At 35.4% G+C, this 20,050-nt stretch overlaps 1 protein-coding gene and 1 long non-coding RNA gene across 6 annotated transcripts in view; one reads left to right on the top strand and one right to left on the bottom strand.

Annotated features, from left to right (window-relative positions):
* Positions 1-13,973, bottom strand: part of LOC104116166 (CBL-interacting serine/threonine-protein kinase 24-like) — a 46,376-nt gene extending 32,403 nt beyond the window's left edge. Inside the window, exons 1-9 of one of the 4 annotated variants that reach the window (XM_070187853.1) lie at positions 13,754-13,973; positions 13,417-13,510; positions 12,049-12,121; positions 11,491-11,726; positions 10,796-10,858; positions 10,578-10,649; positions 9,564-9,671; positions 9,400-9,474; positions 9,229-9,282 (exon numbers count right to left, since the gene is read on the bottom strand). In XM_070187853.1, coding sequence (XP_070043954.1) covers positions 9,229-9,282; positions 9,400-9,474; positions 9,564-9,671; positions 10,578-10,649; positions 10,796-10,858; positions 11,491-11,655 — 537 coding nt within the window. In that variant the 5' untranslated portion in view covers positions 11,656-11,726; positions 12,049-12,121; positions 13,417-13,510; positions 13,754-13,973. Of the gene's footprint in view, positions 1-9,228; positions 9,283-9,399; positions 9,475-9,563; positions 9,672-10,577; positions 10,650-10,795; positions 10,859-11,030; positions 11,133-11,490; positions 11,727-12,048; positions 12,122-13,416; positions 13,511-13,753 lie in introns of those variants that run through there. The other 3 variants (XM_009626966.4, XM_070187854.1, XM_009626967.4) reach the window with 3 other exon arrangements.
* A 1,174-nt stretch (positions 13,974-15,147) lies between these two features.
* LOC104116167 (uncharacterized) lies at positions 15,148-18,377 on the top strand. 2 transcript variants are annotated; one of them, XR_011412254.1, is made up of 3 exons: positions 15,148-15,256; positions 15,381-15,507; positions 17,880-18,377. It is a non-coding gene; the product is annotated as an uncharacterized lncRNA (long non-coding RNA). The 2 variants fall into 2 exon arrangements; XR_004512083.2 differs by lacking the exon at positions 17,880-18,377 and having other exon boundaries at positions 15,381-16,877.
* Positions 18,378-20,050: the final 1,673 nt, after the last annotated feature.

The raw sequence follows: 20,050 nt of genomic DNA, 5'->3' as shown, positions 1-20,050 counted from the left end.
GATTCCTCGATGGTTTGTTACTTTCATTGATTGTTGCACTAGGATGACTTAGATATATTTGTTAAAAGTCAAAAGTGGAGTTTTCTCTTGTTTTCAGTCATTTCAAAATATGATTTGTACTCAATTTGATGCCAAAATAAAATTCTTGAGAACTGACAATGGCAACGAATACATGGATAAACGATTTGGTGCTTATTTGGAGTCTAATAGAATAGTCCATCAGACTAGTTGTCCTTACACTAGTGCACAAAATGGGGTCATTGAAAGAAAAAATAGGCATTTGTTAGAAGTAGCAAAATCTCTTATGTTCACCATGCATCTACCAAAACCTTACTGGGGATGCTATTCTAGCGGCTGCCTATCTTATCAACAAAATGCCACTTAACCTCTCAATTTTCAAAGTCCTTTGGAAGCTTTAAAGAGTAAGAACAAATATATTGTTCCTCCAACGGTGTTTGGGTGTGTTTGCTTTGTCCACGCTAAAAATTCTGGGAAACTTGATCCTAGAGCTATAAAGTGTGTTTTCATTGGGTATTCTGCGACACAGAAAGGTTACAAATGTAATCACCCTTCCTCTAGGAGATCTTTTGTTAGCATGGATGTTACCTTTTGAGAATCTGAGTCTTATTACAGTATTACCTCATCACCTCTTCAGGGGCAGTGTTATTAAACGCGAAAAGCGCAAAAAAGCTCCAAGATCCATTGGGGCTTCAAGCGCAAATAAAGCGTGGGCTTTAATGAAAAAAGGCACAACTAGAGAAAGAGTAAAAATATGTATATGTAGTCTAAGACCAATAATTATAAGCATGAATAACAAATATATGGACAAAGAAATTGAAAAACAAATTACGATAAAGTGAAATATCAATTATTTAGTGTCGCCTTTTCAGGATTACACTCGATGGCAAGGAAAAGTATGCCCTAGAGCCTTGATGCAATACTAAAGCGCCCACAAAGCGAGGCGAAGCGCTCAACATGATTCTACCTAATTCCATTACTGGACCTCTTGATGACATTGTCATTAGGGGTGTTCAAAATCGAACCGAAATCGAAAACCGAACCGAAATCGAAGCTTAATGGCTTATTGGTATCGGGTTAACGGTTTAACGGACGGGGAACGGATTGAAATTTTTTTATTAACGGCTTATCGGTTTGGGGGCGGATTATTCAATTTTCTTAACGGATAATCCGTTAACCCGTTAAGAATATATATACATATATATATATATATATATATATATATATATATATATATATATATATATATATAAAATTTGTTTTTATCCATATATATATTAAATATAAAAAACTCTTCCACTTCTTCCAGCTATTTGCTTAGCTTATTCTCCCACCCTACTATAAGATTGTTTAAGCTGCTGTCTATGGTTCACCTCTGCTTTTGTTTTTTAAAACTAATGCCTGCTGTCTATGTTTAATAGAAGAACAACAGTATTGTTGCCACAACTTTTATCCCACAATATTGACGATAGTACTGTCTTGAATTATGTTCCGGGGAAAAAGCGCATCTGAGTTTCCTGTAAATTGTTTACTACTTATAATCCATTCCTATTTCTATACATAACTGCTTTTTGCTCGGTGTTGTTTGTATGGTTAATGATATAGCGTGAAATGCCTGGTTGAGAGTTTAAGTTAGAAATTTGAAGTTGTTGTTTGAACTTTGAAGCTGCATAAATTCAAGCTCTGTTAGGCGTTAGCTGCAGGTCAAACATTTCTGTGTATTCTGCTTACTTATGGATTAATCATTTTGAAATATGTATCATGGACTCACTTTGAATATAGACTGGAATTTCCTATTCTGAATTTGTATGCTAGGCGTTAACAGACATATGTATGTCTGGACTCATGTAATGTAGTCTGCTTTGGGATTTAATGGTAGGCGTTAACATACATGTATGTCTGGACTCATATGTAGTCTACTTTGGGATGTAATCTAGCCTACAATGTGTTCTACTTTTTTCACTCTACAACACATGACACACTACATCATTCTTATGTAGGCGTTAGCAAACATGTTTGTCGGGACTCAATGTGTAATTTCCTATTATGAATTTGTATGCTAGGCGGTCAACAAACAATTAATGCACGCAATATAGATTTAATTAGGCCGATAAACCGCCCGATAAGAGCTAAACCGATACCAATCCGCCCGATATCTTATCGGGTGGCTAGCGAATTAATACATTTAAAAGCCGATAACCGTTAAGCCAAACCGTTAAGAGTAATTAACCGTCCAATCCGCCCGATAAGCAGCCCTAATTGTCATAGGGAAAAGTGAAATTGGAGAAAGAATTCAGGAGAGACTATTGGGCTTTTGGATAAGCCTGATTTGAAAACTTACTCAAAGGAGAAATAGAGCAGAAAACACCATCATGCAATCTACCGAAGCTGAACCTTCTTCTACTGGTGAGTTATCTACATTTCCTAATGAGCTAGATGCGCCTATTGCTCACAGAAAAGGAGTCATATCTTGCATCACCAAACACCCTTTATCTAATTTTGTCTCCAATAATTCTTTGTCTCCCTCCTATAGAGCCTTTGCCTTGTCAATTTCTTCTGTGTCTATTCCCAGAATTGGAGGTAAGCTTTTGCAAATCCTAAATGGTAGCAAGCTATGATTGAAGAAATGAAGGTCATCTCAAAAAATGAGATTTGGGAACTTGTCACTTCACCACCAGACAAGAAATTGGTTGGCTGCAAATGGGTCTTCACTGTGAAACACAAAGCTGATGGCTCAATTGAAAGATACAAAGTAAGATTGGTGGCTAAGGGATTCACTCAGACTTATGGAATGGATTATCAAGAGACATTTGCCCCTATTGCTAAAATGAACACTATTAGAATTCTTTTGTCTTGTGCAGCTAATCTTGCTTGGGACTTGCAACAATTTGATGTGAAAAATGCATTTCTTCATGGAGACTTAGAAGAAGAGGTGTATATGGAGATTCCTCCAGAATTTGATACTGCAGAAAGTCAAGGAAAGGTTTGCAGATTGAAGAAAGCCTTATGCGGACCGAAGCAATCCCCGAGAACTTGGTTTGATAGATTCAGCAAAGCAATGATCTCCCTCTGTTACCAATATAGCTATCCAACGGGACGAGACGGAACGAAATTATCGGGACGGAACGGACTTTGACCGGGACGATGACGGGATGGGCCTTAAACGGGACGACCCGGTAGGCCCATCCCATCCCATCCCACTAACAAACAGGATGGGACGGGACGGGGGCCCTAAGTGGGTCTTTTTTTAAAACAATCATTTAAATATTTAAGCATTAAATTTGGCAACAATTTTTTTTTATAGATAGCAACGGTTATTTTTTGGCAAAATGGCCTCCGGGCCACTTAAACTTTTGTATCCATTTGTCAGCTCGGTAGATAAACTTATAAGTTTTCCATTTGAACACTTGTACTTGACGGAATGAGTACTAATAAACACCATTGACCATTGACCATGCTTATGTGGCAACGACTTAAATGATGTGGCTCAAATACGTGCAAACCACGATACAAACGCTCGTGAATATAACAATTTTGATTAAAAAAATATTAAATTCAGAAAAGAAAGTAAATTAAAAGGAAAAACAAAAAGAAAAATTTGAAAAAGGTTAAAACTCTCACCTACCCCCACGCCCTCCCTTATCCTCTTTCTTCCTCTTTCACTCTTTCATTTTGTTGCTGTTCGATTCCCTTCCCCCCTCCCTTTCTTTTCTCGTCTCTCTTCCTCCCCCCCCCCCCCAAACCCCCACCTCTTCAGCCACCTTCTAACAAACCTGGCATGACCACTTTCAAAGAGGAAAATGCTGGTTAGAAAAAAATAAAGAACAAAATTTCAGTTTTGAAAAAATCAATTAATTGGGTGTTGAAGATTGAAAATTTTAGAGATGATTTTGAATTTATGTATTGGTGAACTACTATTTGAGATTGTTGGGAAATTGTTTTCTTCTTTTTACTAATTTGTATGGAGATTTTCAAAGATAATTTTGGAGAAGATAATGGAAGAGAGTTCTTTTTACTGATTTAAGATTTTACTGATTTTGTCTGTGTTCTTTTTACTTTTTTATTCACTTGGGAGATTTAGAGTAGAGAAGAATAGTGTTCATTATTGATTTTGGGGATTTTAGAGTGGATGAGGGTGGTGTTCATGGTGGAAGAAATATGTAGTGATGGTGCTGCCATGGTGAAGAAGAAGAAGAGAAAGGAAAATGTTTTAATTTTTCTTTAATAAATTGGTAAAAAGAGATTGGGACCTACAAATTACACATGTCAAACAATAATAGGTTAAGAATATGATGTGCCAGTTGGGTCATAGCGGTTGAGGAACACGTTCAGCTGGAGGTGTTTATTAGTACTCATTCCGTCAAGTACAAGTGTTCAAATGAGAAACTTATAAGTTTATCTACCGGGCTGACAAATAGGTACAAGTTTAAGTGGCCCGGAGGCCATTTTGTCTTTTTTTTTAAAAGTTGACAATGACTAAGTTTTTAAAGTTTGCAACGGCTAGTTTTTTGACTTTTTTAATAAACTTAAAACTTAATAAATTATAAAAAAACTAAGTAAAGAATTATAAATATTAAACCAAAAGACGTGTAACGAAATAGTTTATTAATTATAATAGACTTGTAATTTATTTAATATAATCTCAAGCTATAAAATAACTAAGTAAAACAATTCATAAAAAAATTCAAGGCTAAAGCCTTTTATTTTATTAATTGAAGTTTCAAATTTCACATACAAATACAAGTCTTTTGAAGAACACTTAATCTACGCAGCCACCTTCTAGGAAGGGTTCTGTTTGAACTAGGCCTCTTAGTAGCATATGCACATCGTTCTTTAAACTCACGAATTCTACTCGCTTTATTAGCACGAAAAATATAGCCGCAAACATGTTGTACTTTACCACAAGCATCAAGAAATTAATTAATACCATCTTTTACAACCAAGTTAAAAATATGACATGCACATCTAACATGGAAAATTTCTGGATTAATTGGGCAAATTTTAGCTTTTAAGCCATTTGCTACAATGATGTTAGCAGAAGCATTATCTAATGTGATAGTTAAAACTTTATCATTGAGCCCATAAATTCAGGTATTTCTAGAACAATAGTTACAATATATGCTCCAGTGTGTTTTGAATCAACAAATTTATAACCAATAATACGTTTTTGCATGTTCTAGTGATGAACAACCCAATAACATGTAACATTAAATAATCATTATCATTAGGACTACGACCTATATCAGATGTGATAGGCACTTTACAAACTAAGTGAAAAAATACACAACGAATATACTGAAGATATTCAGTTTGAAATTTAAAAACATCATTTCTAATTGTGGTCTTAGGAAAACCTTGAAAAATAGGACTATAAGTTTCTTGTATATAATGCACAAAAGCAGGGTGAGAAGGAAAAGTAAAAGGTAAGCCACAAACAACAACCATTTTTACTAAATTTTCACGATCTCTATCTTTGTTATAGGGATGTAATATAGTACCAGAAGTAAGGTGAAACTATTGTTGGACAAAGTTAGAACCCCGCCAAATCCAATAGGAGTGCCAGTACCGCTGCTAGGATCCGATATTTTTCCGGCATCTATTTGAGCTTGTATCCATAAAGGTTTGTGTGTTTTAAGTAAGTGTCTGGTTAAACCCCCTGTCCCACCGGATTTTTCATGTGCAAATCGTGTTTTACATTTTACACAGGTAGCAACTAAATTGACTTTATTATGTTCAAAACAATTCCATCCATACAAGTGATGTTTTCGTACGTCCAACCTTAGCATTACCCCTTACAGGAGGTACGGGGATAAAACTCCAGACCGAGATTGACTCTGAGTTTGAACTTGTGTTGCTGGACTAGTGGATGTTTCATCTAATTCTTCTTCCTCATTTTCTTCTTTCTCATTAAAAATATCATTACCAAATTGTCTTTGTAAAGTTTCATGATCTAGTTGTTCTCCCGAATTAATATTATAAAATACCGGGGGTTGGGTAAATGAAGTTGCATCAACATGAATCATTTCATCTATATGTTTTCTAATTCTAGGAGAAGGATTACTACAACTAGCACCTTTACTACTTTTTTTAAATGGGTTGGTTATGCCAAATACTCTTTTAGGAGCCATAATTTAAATACGAAAATAAATTAGAAAAGTTAACAAAATAATTAAACACACAAATGAAACATGAAAATAAAACACGTAAAGTAAACACAAAAATTAAGCACTAAAATGATATGCAAAAATTAAATATTAAAATTAGGAGATGGAACGAGTGCACAATGATTAAATATTGAAACTTGAAGAAATTGCCCAAAGAATTGCTCCAAATACTTGACGAAATAATTTGAAGCTTGAAAGTTACTCAAAAAATTTGCCCAAATACTTGAAATGTAGTTAATTATGAGAAAATTGATAAAAGAATAAAGATAGAATGTAAGAGATTTGAGAGAGAATGATTGATTTTTGTGAAAAAAAAAAGAATAAGGATGGGGATATTTATAGTTAAAATAAGGCCAAAAAAAAAAGAATAAGGATGGGGATATTTATAGTTAAAATAAGGCCAAAGTATAATTTAATAAACTTCGGGGTTAAATTAAAAGTTTGGGGGGGGAGGGGTTAAGGGCCAAAAATGGCCGTTTACAGCCGTTGCCAACGACTCTTTTTAAAAAAAGAAAAAATCATGCGGGCTGGCAGGACGGGACGGGACCTTAAGGGGCCGGCCCACCGGGACAAAATGGGCAGCCCGTCCCATCCCATGTCCCGTTTAATATTTAGTGGGCTAGGCCGGGACCGGGATGGGTCGGGCCGACCCGTCCCGCTGGACAACCATAGTTACCAATAAAGCAACGTTGATCACTCTTTTCATAAGACATCAAATGGGTAAACTCACTCTTCTCATAATTTATGTTGATGACATAGTAATGACAGGAGATGACAAAGAGGAGATGGCTCGATTGAAGAAGTTGTTGCCACATGAATTTGAGATCAAGGATCTAGAAAAATTGCAGTACTTCTTGGGAATTGAGGTTGATAGATCAAAAAGAGGAATCTTTATTTCTCAAAGGAAGTATATTCTGGATCTCTTGAAAGAAACTAGTATGACAGGTTGAAGACCCGCAGAATCGCCCATTGAAAGCAATCACATATTACAAAGCGGAGTTGGAGAGTGAGTTGATAAGGAGAGATATCAAAGGTTGATTGGAAGACTCATTTATCTCTCCCACACTAGACCGGATATAGCCTATTCAGTTATCCTGGTAAGTCAGTTCATGCATGATCCCCGAGATCCTCATATGCAAGTTGTCTTTCACATTTTGCGGTATCTGAAGTCTGCTCCAGGGAAAGGTCTACTTTTCTCCAAACATGATCACATCCAAATAGAAGCCTTTACAGACGCGGATTGGGCTGAATCTCTAGATGACAGAAGATCTACATCCGGTTATTATACGCCCGTAGGAGGAAACTTGGTTACTTGGAGAAGCAAGAAGCAAAGTTTAGTTGCTAGATCAAGTGCGGAGACAGAATATAGAGCTATAGCCTAGGGTGTTTACGAACTTCTTTGGCTACAAAAGCTACTCCGGGAATTGACAATGTCTGAAAAAGGAAAACTTTCCTTGTACTGTAACAATAAGGCTGCCATCAGTATAGCTCATAATCCAGTCCATCATGACCGAACAAAGCATGTGTAAATTGATCGACACTTCATAAAAAAAAAGTTATAACTGGTATCTTAAGTTTGTTTTATTTGCCATCAGAAAAACAGCTAGCTGATGTGTTTACCAAAAGTCTCAACAAGCTAACTTTTCATACTTTGAGTTGCAAGTTGGGCATGTACGACGTCTTTGCACCAAGTTGAGGGGGAGTGTTAATTAACATGATTCAAGGAGATTTGATTTAGGAGATTGTTGATTAGCATGATTTCATGAGATTTGATTATATTTAGGAGATCTGATTTTATTTGATTTGATAGTTGGATTGATTATATAGATTTATTTTATTTCCTTAATTAGCATTAGGAGCTTTGTATAAATTCCTTTGCTCATGGGATGTAAACACATAGAAATATAAGAAGCCTTTTCTTCTTCTCAAAAGCTACAAACAAATGAAAGTTGATTAGCCATGAGAGGTAAATAAGTGCCGGGACAAAGTAAAATGAATGATATGAACGCTCTTCTTGGCTTCACCGTAATTCAAGCTCCTTGTAGACAGAACACATGTCAATGGTACTCATTAGAATTGATTGAAGATTTGTATATACACACATCCATAGTATATATAGAGTTGAGAGGAGTGAGAAAGACTTAATTTCTACAAAGAAGAGAAATTGTGCATTCCTAGAGATAGACAGCACGGAAACTAATAACTTGTTTGACCAAACTTCTAAAATCAGCTTATTTTGATAAGTGCTTCTCTCAAAAGTACTTTTCAAAAAAGTACTTTTGGTGAGAAGCTTTTTGTGTTTGGCTAATTAATTTGAAAAGTACTATTGAGTAATAATTAGTGTTTGGCCAAGCTTTTGAAAATTGCTTCTAAGTGTATTTTTCTCAAAAGTGCTTCTCAGAAAAGTGCTTTTGAAGAGAAGCTACTTTTTCTGCTTCTCCTCAAAAGCACTTTTTTCCATCTAAAAGCTTGGCCAAACTCCTCAATTTTTGCAAAAAAAACACTTTTGGCCAAACAGTCTGTAAGTATAAGTATTCCTACAAAGAAATATACATCCCACAGATGACCCCTATGACATTGAGAAGGAATGAAGCTGATATGGATTCTCAGTTGGCAAACACGAGCAAGGCTGTCGTAAGCATTGACAGACTGACTAGGTTTCAGTAAAGGACTAAAAGAATGTGAAAAGCATAAAGTACATAGGAAACTATGCTAACAAATCCCGCCACTTTCTCATAAGGAAGCTGAAAATATTTGTTCAGCAAGCATACTATTCTCAAACTTAAGGTTAAAGCAATACATGATGACAGCATTATAGCATGGCATCATTAAAGCTGGAATGACATCACATATCTACTCAGTAGTAAATTTAGCATGAAAATAACCAATCAATTTAAAATTTAAATAATTTGAGATGAGAAGAGTATTATTGAGGCTAGCAGGCCAATTAAATGAGGAATCATCTTTTGGGTATCCCAAATAGGAAGCAACACTCAGCAAACTGTCACAAAGGATTTAAAGAATTCAAAATAGATAAACATCGTACCTCAGGTGCAATGTAATTTGGAGTCCCACAAGTGGTATGAAGGAGGTCAACTCCCTGATTGAAATTACGATAAAATGCCGTTTTAGAAGCTTTCATTTTCGCAAGGAAAATCAAGAAAACAATAGTATGCTCTGCCAATCTAATGCAACTAAAAAATGAGATTCTACTTACTTGTTGAGGCAATGCGCTAAGTCCAAAATCGGAAACTTTCAAGTTACCTTGACAATCAAGAAGAAGATTTTCAGGCTACAGAACAAGGAAGAACATCAAATGTTAATGGTTAATGCTAAAAATGGATATCCCCACAACAAATTCCCCATATAGCAATTGCCGACCTTCAGATCCCGATGATATACACCCTTACTATGACAGTGAGCAACGGCATCTATGAGTTGCTGGAAGTATCGTCTAGCCTCTTTTTCAGGGAGCCTAACTTGATGAACCTACAAATCCAGCAAAACTATCATGAAAGGCAGAGGCATGATAAAGATAAATAATCACTTCTTAATAATCAACATTGGAAGAAGACGGATAAGAAAGAAAAGGTTCAAAGGTCCATGAGCTGTACCAGAGTTGGTGAAAATGGAAACACCTAAAGGAAGACTGACTAGCTACTCTAAGAATCAGCATGTACCCAACAGTATAGATCTATTTGGTACTCCTTGCATCCATCATTGTGTACTAATGTTTAGAACTAGGATATCTGAGGTATTACATATCAACTATCCGGATTAGATGAAAAAAAAATTCAATCGTTGGACTTTGACTAGCTAGAAAACATCCTTGAACTCTCTGAAAGACGGAAATAAAGCTAAACTATTGTTAACAAATTGATCATTTCCACCCATTAACCAAAGACTAAAATTAGAGTGGTAAGATAAAGCTAGTATAAACTCTTGAAGATGAACCTTTTGGCTTAACAATAGAAAACGTATCACAATCTCAAAAACTATTAGTTGTTAGAGAAAGGATCCTGGGACCTTTTATTGAAAAAACAGAAGCGCAAGTATGCATGCTAACACAGAAGAAAGATCTATATATGGGTAGCTTGTCAAATAGCTTTTATGAAGATCATGATAATGGATCCGTGCCTCTATTATTTTCTCTTAGGAAGATAATCCCCGAATCTTTACTTTGTACGTACAGATTAGGATTCACTCAGTTGATTTGATTAACTCCCAAAATCTACATCAATCTAGATTCGAAAATAGCATTTACTTATAGATCATGAAGCATTATCCAACAAAAAATTACCAAGTTATAATATTGCTAAACACTAAGAATAACTAACACCAAGCCAGGAGTAGATATTCAGTCAATATATATAAAAAATGCTGGAAATATCTTACAATTTTGTCGAAAAGCTCTCCTCCAGTGACAAACTCCATAATGATATATATTTTTGTCCGACTAGCTAAAACCTATAAATGAATATGCAAAAGCAATAAACATCTCAATAGAAAGATTAAGAAAATGAAGCTACTAATTTAACATACTACAGACAGATGGGGAAAGGGAGAGATAGAGAAAGAGTTGTACTCATGCTAGGCTTCTCGAATTATTTTACCTCGTGAAGCCGAACTATGCAAGGATGTCTGACAATTTTCATTATAGATATCTCTCTTTTGATCTGCAAAACCAGACCAAAGAAGTCAAGAGATTGACCTGAAAAAGAGGCAAAATATGAAGAACGAGGAGAAAAACTCCAAGATCTTAAGTCCTCATAGCCAGATAATCATCTTTAACGAAACATAGATAGTCAAAAAGAAAATGATACAGCAAATGATTTACTTCTTAAGTACCTCAAGTTAGTCAAACATTTAAAGCACAGACTTAGGATCCATCCACTTCCTGGGAGACAGGGTTACTGCCGTTTGACCACTATTATTCAAGATAGATGGATACTACCCACAAACATAAATAAAGCTCAGCAAGTGGAGTTAGTAAGGATGCTAAGCACATTCCCACATCACGGCAATGAAGCTTGTACTACTTCTATAATGTTAAGTGTCAACTTAGTAGTATAGTTGTGGACTAAATCATCACTACTGCTCCACATTATCACACAAGTAGGAGCATATATATATCACATCATCAAGCAGTTAACTCAAGATTGACAAAGTAGATTCATGAATCTAAACTTGGCTTTGAAAAGATTAATTTGTCAATTCTGAAAAAACTTTGCTTTCTCAAATTCTGATCTTTAAAGGCAATAAACTCAAACTTAGACCTAATATAAGGAAAGAAAGTATATAGCAATACCTGCTCGACCATTTTGTTCTTGAGAATGGTGCTTTTCGCCAAGACTTTGATGGCAACATTCTCGCCAGTCTCGGTGTTCTGCGCGGACTTAACTTTGGAAAAAGCACCTTCGCCGATAGTTCTGCCAAGCTCATACTTCCCAAGCTTTCTCTTGACTTTCTTCATCTCTCACTTCTCATCCGACGGACGGAGTCACTTCTTTAACTGAACCAACTATACCACTAGCTTGTGAAAACCTATCAATGTAGTCATAGGCAAAATGAATAAATAAACAATTAAAACAAATTGTAGAACATTTTACTGTATTTAAATTAAATTATCTAGAGAATCTTCAAAAAGGCTCGAACACACACATAAGGACTACCTTATCAGCTTTTATGCATACATATAAAATGGAAGAATATAAAATTGTAGCATTCGACACTAATCACTAACAAACTTAGTGATCAATGAAGAGAGAGAAGAATCATGAGGTGTCATGTTCAAATCCAAGCGGAAACAAAAAACACTAGGTGATTTCTTCACATCCTAAGCCTTAATGGGCAACGTTATCCGTACCTATGGTGGTGGGAGGAGCAGATATCCAGTGGAATAGTCGTGGTCCGCGCAAGAAAAAAAGTTGCAGTTCCAACTACAAAAAAAAAGAAAAAGTTAACTGATCAACAATATTAACTGAACCAGCTGCTACATTAGCTCATTAAAAACCATAAACATGATACAAAAAAAAGGGATTAAAATTAAACAACTCTGAGTTAGCGCAGATGATTTGAGTTGCTTAAGGGGCATAGTAGTACAGATTTCAGTATCACCAAGAAAGGGAATGTGTTGTAGAGGATGCTTACACATGGGGTCTATGGATAATTCGACTAAGCATTACAGCAATTATGTGATGGTTAGTCATTGAGGTTCAGATTTTAGCTGCCTGGCATGGAAGGATCTGTGGAGATGGGGGTTTTGGAGATGCTGGCAGGCGTGACTTCAGAGTTGTGTTTGAGTAGGCATGTTCATTAGGATGAGGAATCTTGAACTTTTGGAGTTTAGAGATTGGATTTCTAGAGGTGAGACTATTACTTTTGTAATGGTCAATAGTCAGAAAGTTGGTTGTAGGCATCTTCGGTGGGTGACTTGAGAAGATTTGTGCTTGTTCGAGCTTGTGGATTATAGTATTTGGTATGTTATGATCTGCTTAGGTGTAGTAATATATCCTTCTCGGAGATCTTGATTTGAGGAGTATGGTTTAAGAGGTTGTTGGCATTATTCTTGTGTATCGGGATAATGGACAAGTTAAGTAAAAACTATAGAGATTTAAGGATTCGTATATTCAATGCATTAGGTTTCCCGAGGTTTTAGCTGATCTAGCTGATCACAAGTGGTGTAGTTGGTGACTGGGTTGAAACGGGTTTGCATATATATGTTCGCAGTTGTGTGTTTATAAGTGAGAGTTAGAATGGGTCTTTGTTGGCTTGTGGAAGGCTTATTACTACGTCAGAACAATGTGGAATCAGTTTAGGTGTCTACTGGTAGGACCGTAAATGATGTGTATTCACGGCGGGTCAGATTTGCTTATACAAATCAAGGCATCATATGGGTGTATCACCCGGAAGAGTTATAGTTATATGGTTTACTTTCTACCATCGGGTTTGTAGAGTAGCAGCTCACTATGTGATTGCGGCGGTTATGGCAGGTATTTCTGTTTGAATTTTGTTGAGTTTGCTTAATTGTTACATGATGGACAGATGGAATGAGTTGTGTAGCTACTCATAGATTGTTACAAAAAAGCTGCAGTTTCGCATCCAAGGCTGTGGCCAAGTAGTCAATGAAGAGAGAGAAGAACCACGAGGTCTCAGGTTCAAATCCAAGTGGAAACGAAAAATACTATGTAATTTCTTCCCACCCTAGGTTTTGGTGGATAGAGTTATCCGGTACCTGTGGTGGCATGAGGAGCACATATCCGGTGAAATAGTCGAGGTCCGCGCAAGCTAGTCCGACACCACCATCGTAAAAAAAACTGTAGTTTCAACTGCAAAAAAAAAAAAAAAAAAAAAAAAATTAACTGATCAACAATATTAACTGAACCAACTGGTACATTAGCTTCTACTGAAAATGTCGCAGTTCCAACTTCTACTGAAAAAGGTTAAAGAAATTAAACTGATCGTAAGCTTCCTCAATGTTTACTGAACTGTTTATGATCTAAAAAACATATAAAGACATAATAATGAATTTAGCAGTAAATGAGAGGAGAATTTTACGGCGGGAGCATTACCGGGAAAAGAGAGCAGGCGGCGGAGCAGTCGCCGGAAACAAGAAATCAGAACTCTGAGGTTTTTGGAGAATTTTGAAGTGGCGAATCTCGTCGACTAGAAAGGAATCAAAAAGTGGTTAATTTTAACAGGTCAAATACTATTTTTCTTCTTGTTCGTTTTCCCTATGAAGATATACCGGTAAATTGAAAAGTGCACTTCTTTATCTTTAAAAAGGACGAAAGAACAGAAAAGAAAGAAGGGATATTAAATATGTCAATATAGTAAAGTAAAAAAAAGTACTCCTGCCATTTTAATTTATATGAAATAAGTTTAGAAAAGACTATTGGAGTATTAATGCGTTTATGAAAGTTTTGAAACTTGTGATAATATATCATAATATTTGTGGATAAAAAAAAATTCCCATTATGAGAAAAGTGATAAAAAGTATTTGCTCTATTTTAATTTATTCGAAACTATTTGAGTAGATACAGAATTTAAGAAATAGTATAGTGTTAAAATATGTCATAGCATTTGTGTGTTTATAAAATTTTTGAAACTTGTGTTAATATATCATAATATTTGTATAACTATAAAAAAATTTATTATTAATAAAATAAAAGTTAAGTTAAAACTATTTATTAATTTAGACTGGATCATTTTTTGGGGACAAACTAGCAAAACAATAGTGTCACATAAATTAAAAATCGATCATTTTGCACCTTAAGCCCGACGCTGCTACATGCTTTACAACTTTTCAACTTTTCCAACTTGATTTTCACGTTTTGCCTTGTCACCATCCGGAAATCCCAAATCTCAGAATCGGAATGATGCCTAACATTTCACTAGTTAGGCAAATCAACGTTAAAATAATTTATTTATTTTTAACAGTTTAAATTAAATAATAATAAAAAAACCAAAATAAATAAAATAAATTCTGAACTAAAGTTCACTTAGAAAAGAAATTTCAACCATTTTAAAATTTTACAATTCTTATGTCCAAACGCCCACAATATATAATCTATATTGAAGAGCCAAGTTGGTCAAGGGTATAATTATCATTTAATAACAATAAAATAAAGGGTATAATGGTCCAGGTTGCTTTTTCCAAGTATCACTCGACACAATTCTAGAAAAAACATAACTCTTTCACCTCCCTTCTTCCGTCCCTATTCCAATTGCTGTACTCCCTCCATTCTCTGTCCGCTGTGAACTTATTTTTTTTTTGGTTCGATTTAAAAAGAATAATTTATTTTTAAATTTAAAAGTAATTTAGAAACAATTTAGCTTAAACTTATAATTCTACCCTAATGAGAAGCTTTTATAACCACACAAATACTTTAGCCCCTTTTTTACTTGTTCGGGACCACAAATTATTAAAACGGAATTAAAACTGAGGAAGTATGATTTTCTTTCAAACCTGTAGGAAGATCAATTGCTTCACCTTCTTTTATTTCCTTGTTTGTTCAAGTTCTCCAGACTTCTCAGATAATGCCCTTTCCAGTTCTCTTCATCTTCTCAACTGGGTATTGTAATTTTCACGTCACCTCCTCTTTTAATTTTTGTCCAAATCTTGTTCTTTTTTTCCAGTTAATCTGTACGAGGAATTTATTTTCCTGTCTGATTTGACCTTTTTTGTTGGAGAGTTAGGCGTGAGTAGAAGAGCTTAGAGCATAACTTGGAGTTCTTCGCCGACAACAATGGTGCTCTTTTTTCATGTATTTGCTGCTCTTTAAATGTTCAACCTCTAGGAACATATTTTATGATATGTACAGAGGTAATATTCTTTTTAGAGGATTCTTTATTTTAGTATACCTGCTTCTTGAATGTCTTTGAGGTTGTTTTACTTGAAATTTCTCAATATTATAATCATATATTTGGCATAGTGCTCTAATTCGAGGAATTTGGAATAGTATTGATTCTATATTTCAGATCAATTCTTACGGATAAATTAACACGAGTTGATTGTGCTTAGATGGAATTTTACAATAATGCAAATTACCTTTTTTCTTTGCCTTTCGCCGTCTGTTCAGGGAATGCTTGTGCATTGCTCCCTTTTTCTGTTTCTTCTGCTTTAGTGATAAAAAAACATCCAGAAGCTTATTGGATTTCTATTCCAATTTTCTTTTTACTGGATTGTTGTAAAAAGAAGTTCCTTTTTACTAAATTCTGGTGGATCATCTTTATAGTGAAGATGAAGACCCTCCTACTACTTTCTTAATATTTCTCCAAACTCATTTAGAAGTACACGGTTTATTAATATAATTAGATCATTGATCATTGTTCCACGGAAGAATTACACTGATATAGTGGCTTTCAATTATGAAAAAAGATATAGGAACCCAAGAGCTTAATTCTCAGAAGATAGAATATTAATATGTGCTTCCGGTTATGTTGGTTTGTGTTGCATTTTAGGCATGTGTGTGACATCTGTTGGTGGTGAACTTAACACAACATTGCTCCCTTTCCGGGGAACATGCTTCACAAATATTTAGTGAGTTGCTTCTCCATTTCTTTTTCAGTTAGATCATGTGGTTAATAGCGAACAATCTTAGTTGAAGATTAGAATCTTTGTTTGCTACGAAGATAGGTATACATAGAAAAGCTAAGATGGTCGACTAAGGGCATATTGAACTTTTCTAATCTTTACTTTAGTTAGTATGCGGTGTCTTTTACGGGGTTCCGTCTTTTACCCTAAGCAGAATTGCCACGTACCCCTCCTCTATTTTGCTTTCTTTGTGGCTCTAAAATCTTCTAGAGCTTTTCCATTCATCGTCTTCCACTTTGCCTGGGTTTTAGCATCTCTGTGCTCCTTTTTCCCCCCTCCAGTTAGAGTAGGACGCTATGGAGATACACATTTTTTTATCCTTTAATACACGCTTTTCCCTCTATGGCAATATAGTTGCTCCTGGGACTGGGTTATTGTTGCAGTTCTTTGCCGCTACCCTCGCTTAGAGATTTATGGTGTTCTACCACTTCTGATTGGTGAGTCTTACTATTTTATCTCATTTTCTTCTTTCTCCTTGATTTTAAAGTTCAGTTCTGCATTTATAGTTTTGAATCGAATGTCATCCAATTCTGAGCTAGAAGCCTGGAAAGAAGGTGAAAGATCAATTGCAAGCTATTACATAAAGCTCTTTTGCTTCTTGAATTCTATTCTTTATTTTTTCAACCAATTTATTCATATCACTATTTCAAGAAAATTGATAAATTAAGATATTTAAAAATTCCAAGGAGATTAAACGAAAAGGAAGAGGAGCCTCTAATGGGCCATTGGAAAAATAAAAAGACAGAAAGGAAGAAAACGACCCAAACTCAGTATCTATTACCATTATAAGGTGGAGTATGGGTATCAAGCTTCTTCAATCCTTCTTCAACTATCTTATTCTCTTCTCATCTACCTTCTTCTCGCATGATTACTATCTTTTTGGTCCAAAAACTTAAGCAAGTACAAAGAAATTAAATGAATGAATGGAACAGGAAAAATAGTATTTTGGAAAGAGAAGATTAATAATGTCAAAGGAACATACGGATCTTTCTTTTCTCAGTCAGTAAATGAATTTTCAAAGCAATAATACGGCATCAACTCAGTACACAGGATAAAACCATCTCATATGTGTACTATATATATATATATATATATATATATATATATATATATATATATATATATATAGTCCACTTTTACTCCAACTATTAGAGTACCTATTGCAATGTGGTATTTTGTTTGTGCTAAAAGAATGTATATTTATATCTGCAAACATGTCTTTCTTTGATCAAAAAGGCTCTTTGTGAGGCTTAGTCCTTTTGATAATTTTATGTTTACCTAATGATGTTTGGTATATATAAGAATGGATCAAAATTTCTTGCTTCACATATTTAGCTTTCTTAACATAAAAAGGTATTGATGCTCCAGCGTAAAGCAATCTGTTTATAATGTCACATTTTTCTTATTCCATAAGTGTTTCGTCACTTTATATTGTTTTGAAATTTATACTAAATTCTACTTTTGTATATTGCTTTGATGTAAAGAGTATATCTTTCTGCTAAGTAATTTTGAATCATTTTTTAGGACAAAAGTTTCCTGTAAATATAACATATCCTACATAATCCCCTTCTCTTGAAGTTTCAATCTTTCAAAATTGTCAGGTTCACAATTACCTTTGTAGAACTTGTTCAAGGCTCTAATTGAAGCCAGTATTTTCATTATGTTTCTTCTTGACTCTTGAGTTTGAAAGTTGTAGAGAGAGGAGATATATCATAAAGATCATGTCAGTTTGCAATACATACATGTCGAGTCAAGGGTGCAGGCATAAGTTGTAGTTATACATGGTGAAACAGAAAATGTTAGCACTTTCCTACCCACAAGCCGCATCAGCAGAAAGAGAAGGGAGTTAATTTCAGCAGGTATAAACGTAGAAGGGGAAAAAGTGGACTCTGGAAGTTTATAGAGTGAAACATATTGCCTTGGCTACATACAATTGCACAAGAGGTGATTGAAGGCGATATTTTCTTTAATTAAGTTCATGGCTAACACACCCATGTTGAGTGATTTTTCAAGATACCATAAGATCGAAGGTGACTTTTTCACAATTTGGAGATATCAGCCGATGTACATATTTGCCATCGTGGGGTTTTTATGTCTAATCTTGTCTTTGTTCTTTTCGCATAGCACAATTTTAACTGTACATCTCATGAAATATTCTTGTTTCTTAGTTGCAATGTAAAGTAAAGCTGCATTAGAATCAAAATAGTTAACTCATATAGTATATCAATAATAATGAGTAAATATATGTTGCGACGCGTAGTCCGATCCCACCATATAGTAAAAATCAATATCGTAATCACTTTTATTTCATCATATCAATCCACCCTTATTTTACCTGTTGCGGTGCTCAATCCGATCCCACCATATCAATATAAATTCACCCTTATTTCACCAAATCAATCCACCCTTATTCCACATGTTGCGGCGCGCAACTCGATCACACCATATCAATATAAATAAATCCTTGTGTGCAAGCAATTTAACAACTCAAATCACAAGAATCTCTACGATTAACGAATATGGAGCAGAACCAGGAAGGAAGTCTCGTGCGAAATTGTAAATTCACTATAATTAATATTAAGCACTAAGACAAGTCAAGTAAATGAAAATTAAAAGGTGCAAGTACATCAATTAAGTAAAGTAATAGTCAATCATGGGAGCATGGGAGAATCTATCATTTTTAACACTAGAATAATAATTGACAAGTAACAATAAAGGGAGGGAAGCATTAAACCATGTAACAGTTAAGACATGGAATGAAATAATTAATGAAATACGGAAAGCAGGGAAACAAGTATTTTGGCAGCGTATATACACTTGTCACCTCGCATATACGCCGCTATACATGAATTTCACATAGCACATAGCTCAAGGGTTCCTAATTCCCTCAAATCAAGGTTAAACCCAACACTTACCTCGCTCCGCAAGCAAATCAAAGCTCTATCGGGGCTTTTCCTCTAAAATTCGCCTCCAAACCAATCGAATCTAACCAAATTCGACTCAATAACATCAAATAATGCTAGGGAATTAAATTAAAATACATAAAATTAAGATATTTACACTTTTCCCCAAAAGTCAACAAAAGTCAGCTTCGGATCCGCTTGGTCAAAACTCGAGATTTGAACCAAAACCCATTAACCCATTCACCCTGAGCCCGATTATGTAATTAGTTTCGAAATCCGACCCGAATTTGAGGTCTAAATCCAAAATTTACAAAAAAAAAAAAAAAAAAACCAATTCTTCCCAAATCCCTAATTTTCTACCATGAAAGAACAAAGATTAAGGCTAGAAATTAATGGGTGATGATAGAAATGGAAGAAAATAAGTTAAAGTATACTAACCTATAAAAGGATGATGAATTTTCTCTTCCAAATTGCCTTTAGGCCGAGCTCTAATGAAAAGGTAGTGAAAAATGGGTGAAATCCCGTGTTTGGAAATATTTAAGGTCTGGGCGTCAGGCCTTCTTTGCGTTCGCGAAGGGTCTGCTGCGTTTGCGATACACAGCGGCCCAAATGGCCTACGTGTTCGCAAGTTCACTCACACGTTCGCGAAGGTTGCTCCCCCAGGCCTTCGTGTTCGCGAGCCAGTGCTCGCGTTCGCGTAGAGCAAATCACTGATCCCCCCTCCCCAGGTCCTCAACCGTACGCGTTCGCAAAAGCCTGCACGCGTTCGCGAAGGGCAACCCCCAAGGCTTCGCGTTAGCGTACATTCCATCGCGTTCGCGATGAAGAAAAACTCCTCCAGCCCATATTACACTTCGCGATCACGGGAG

The sequence above is a fragment of the Nicotiana tomentosiformis genome, chromosome 11 (genome assembly GCF_000390325.3).
Source record: "Nicotiana tomentosiformis chromosome 11, ASM39032v3, whole genome shotgun sequence".
Classification (NCBI taxonomy): Eukaryota; Viridiplantae; Streptophyta; class Magnoliopsida; order Solanales; family Solanaceae; genus Nicotiana; species Nicotiana tomentosiformis.
The sequence above is the reverse complement of the archived record's forward strand: the minus strand, read 5'-3'. Positions and strand labels throughout refer to the sequence as shown.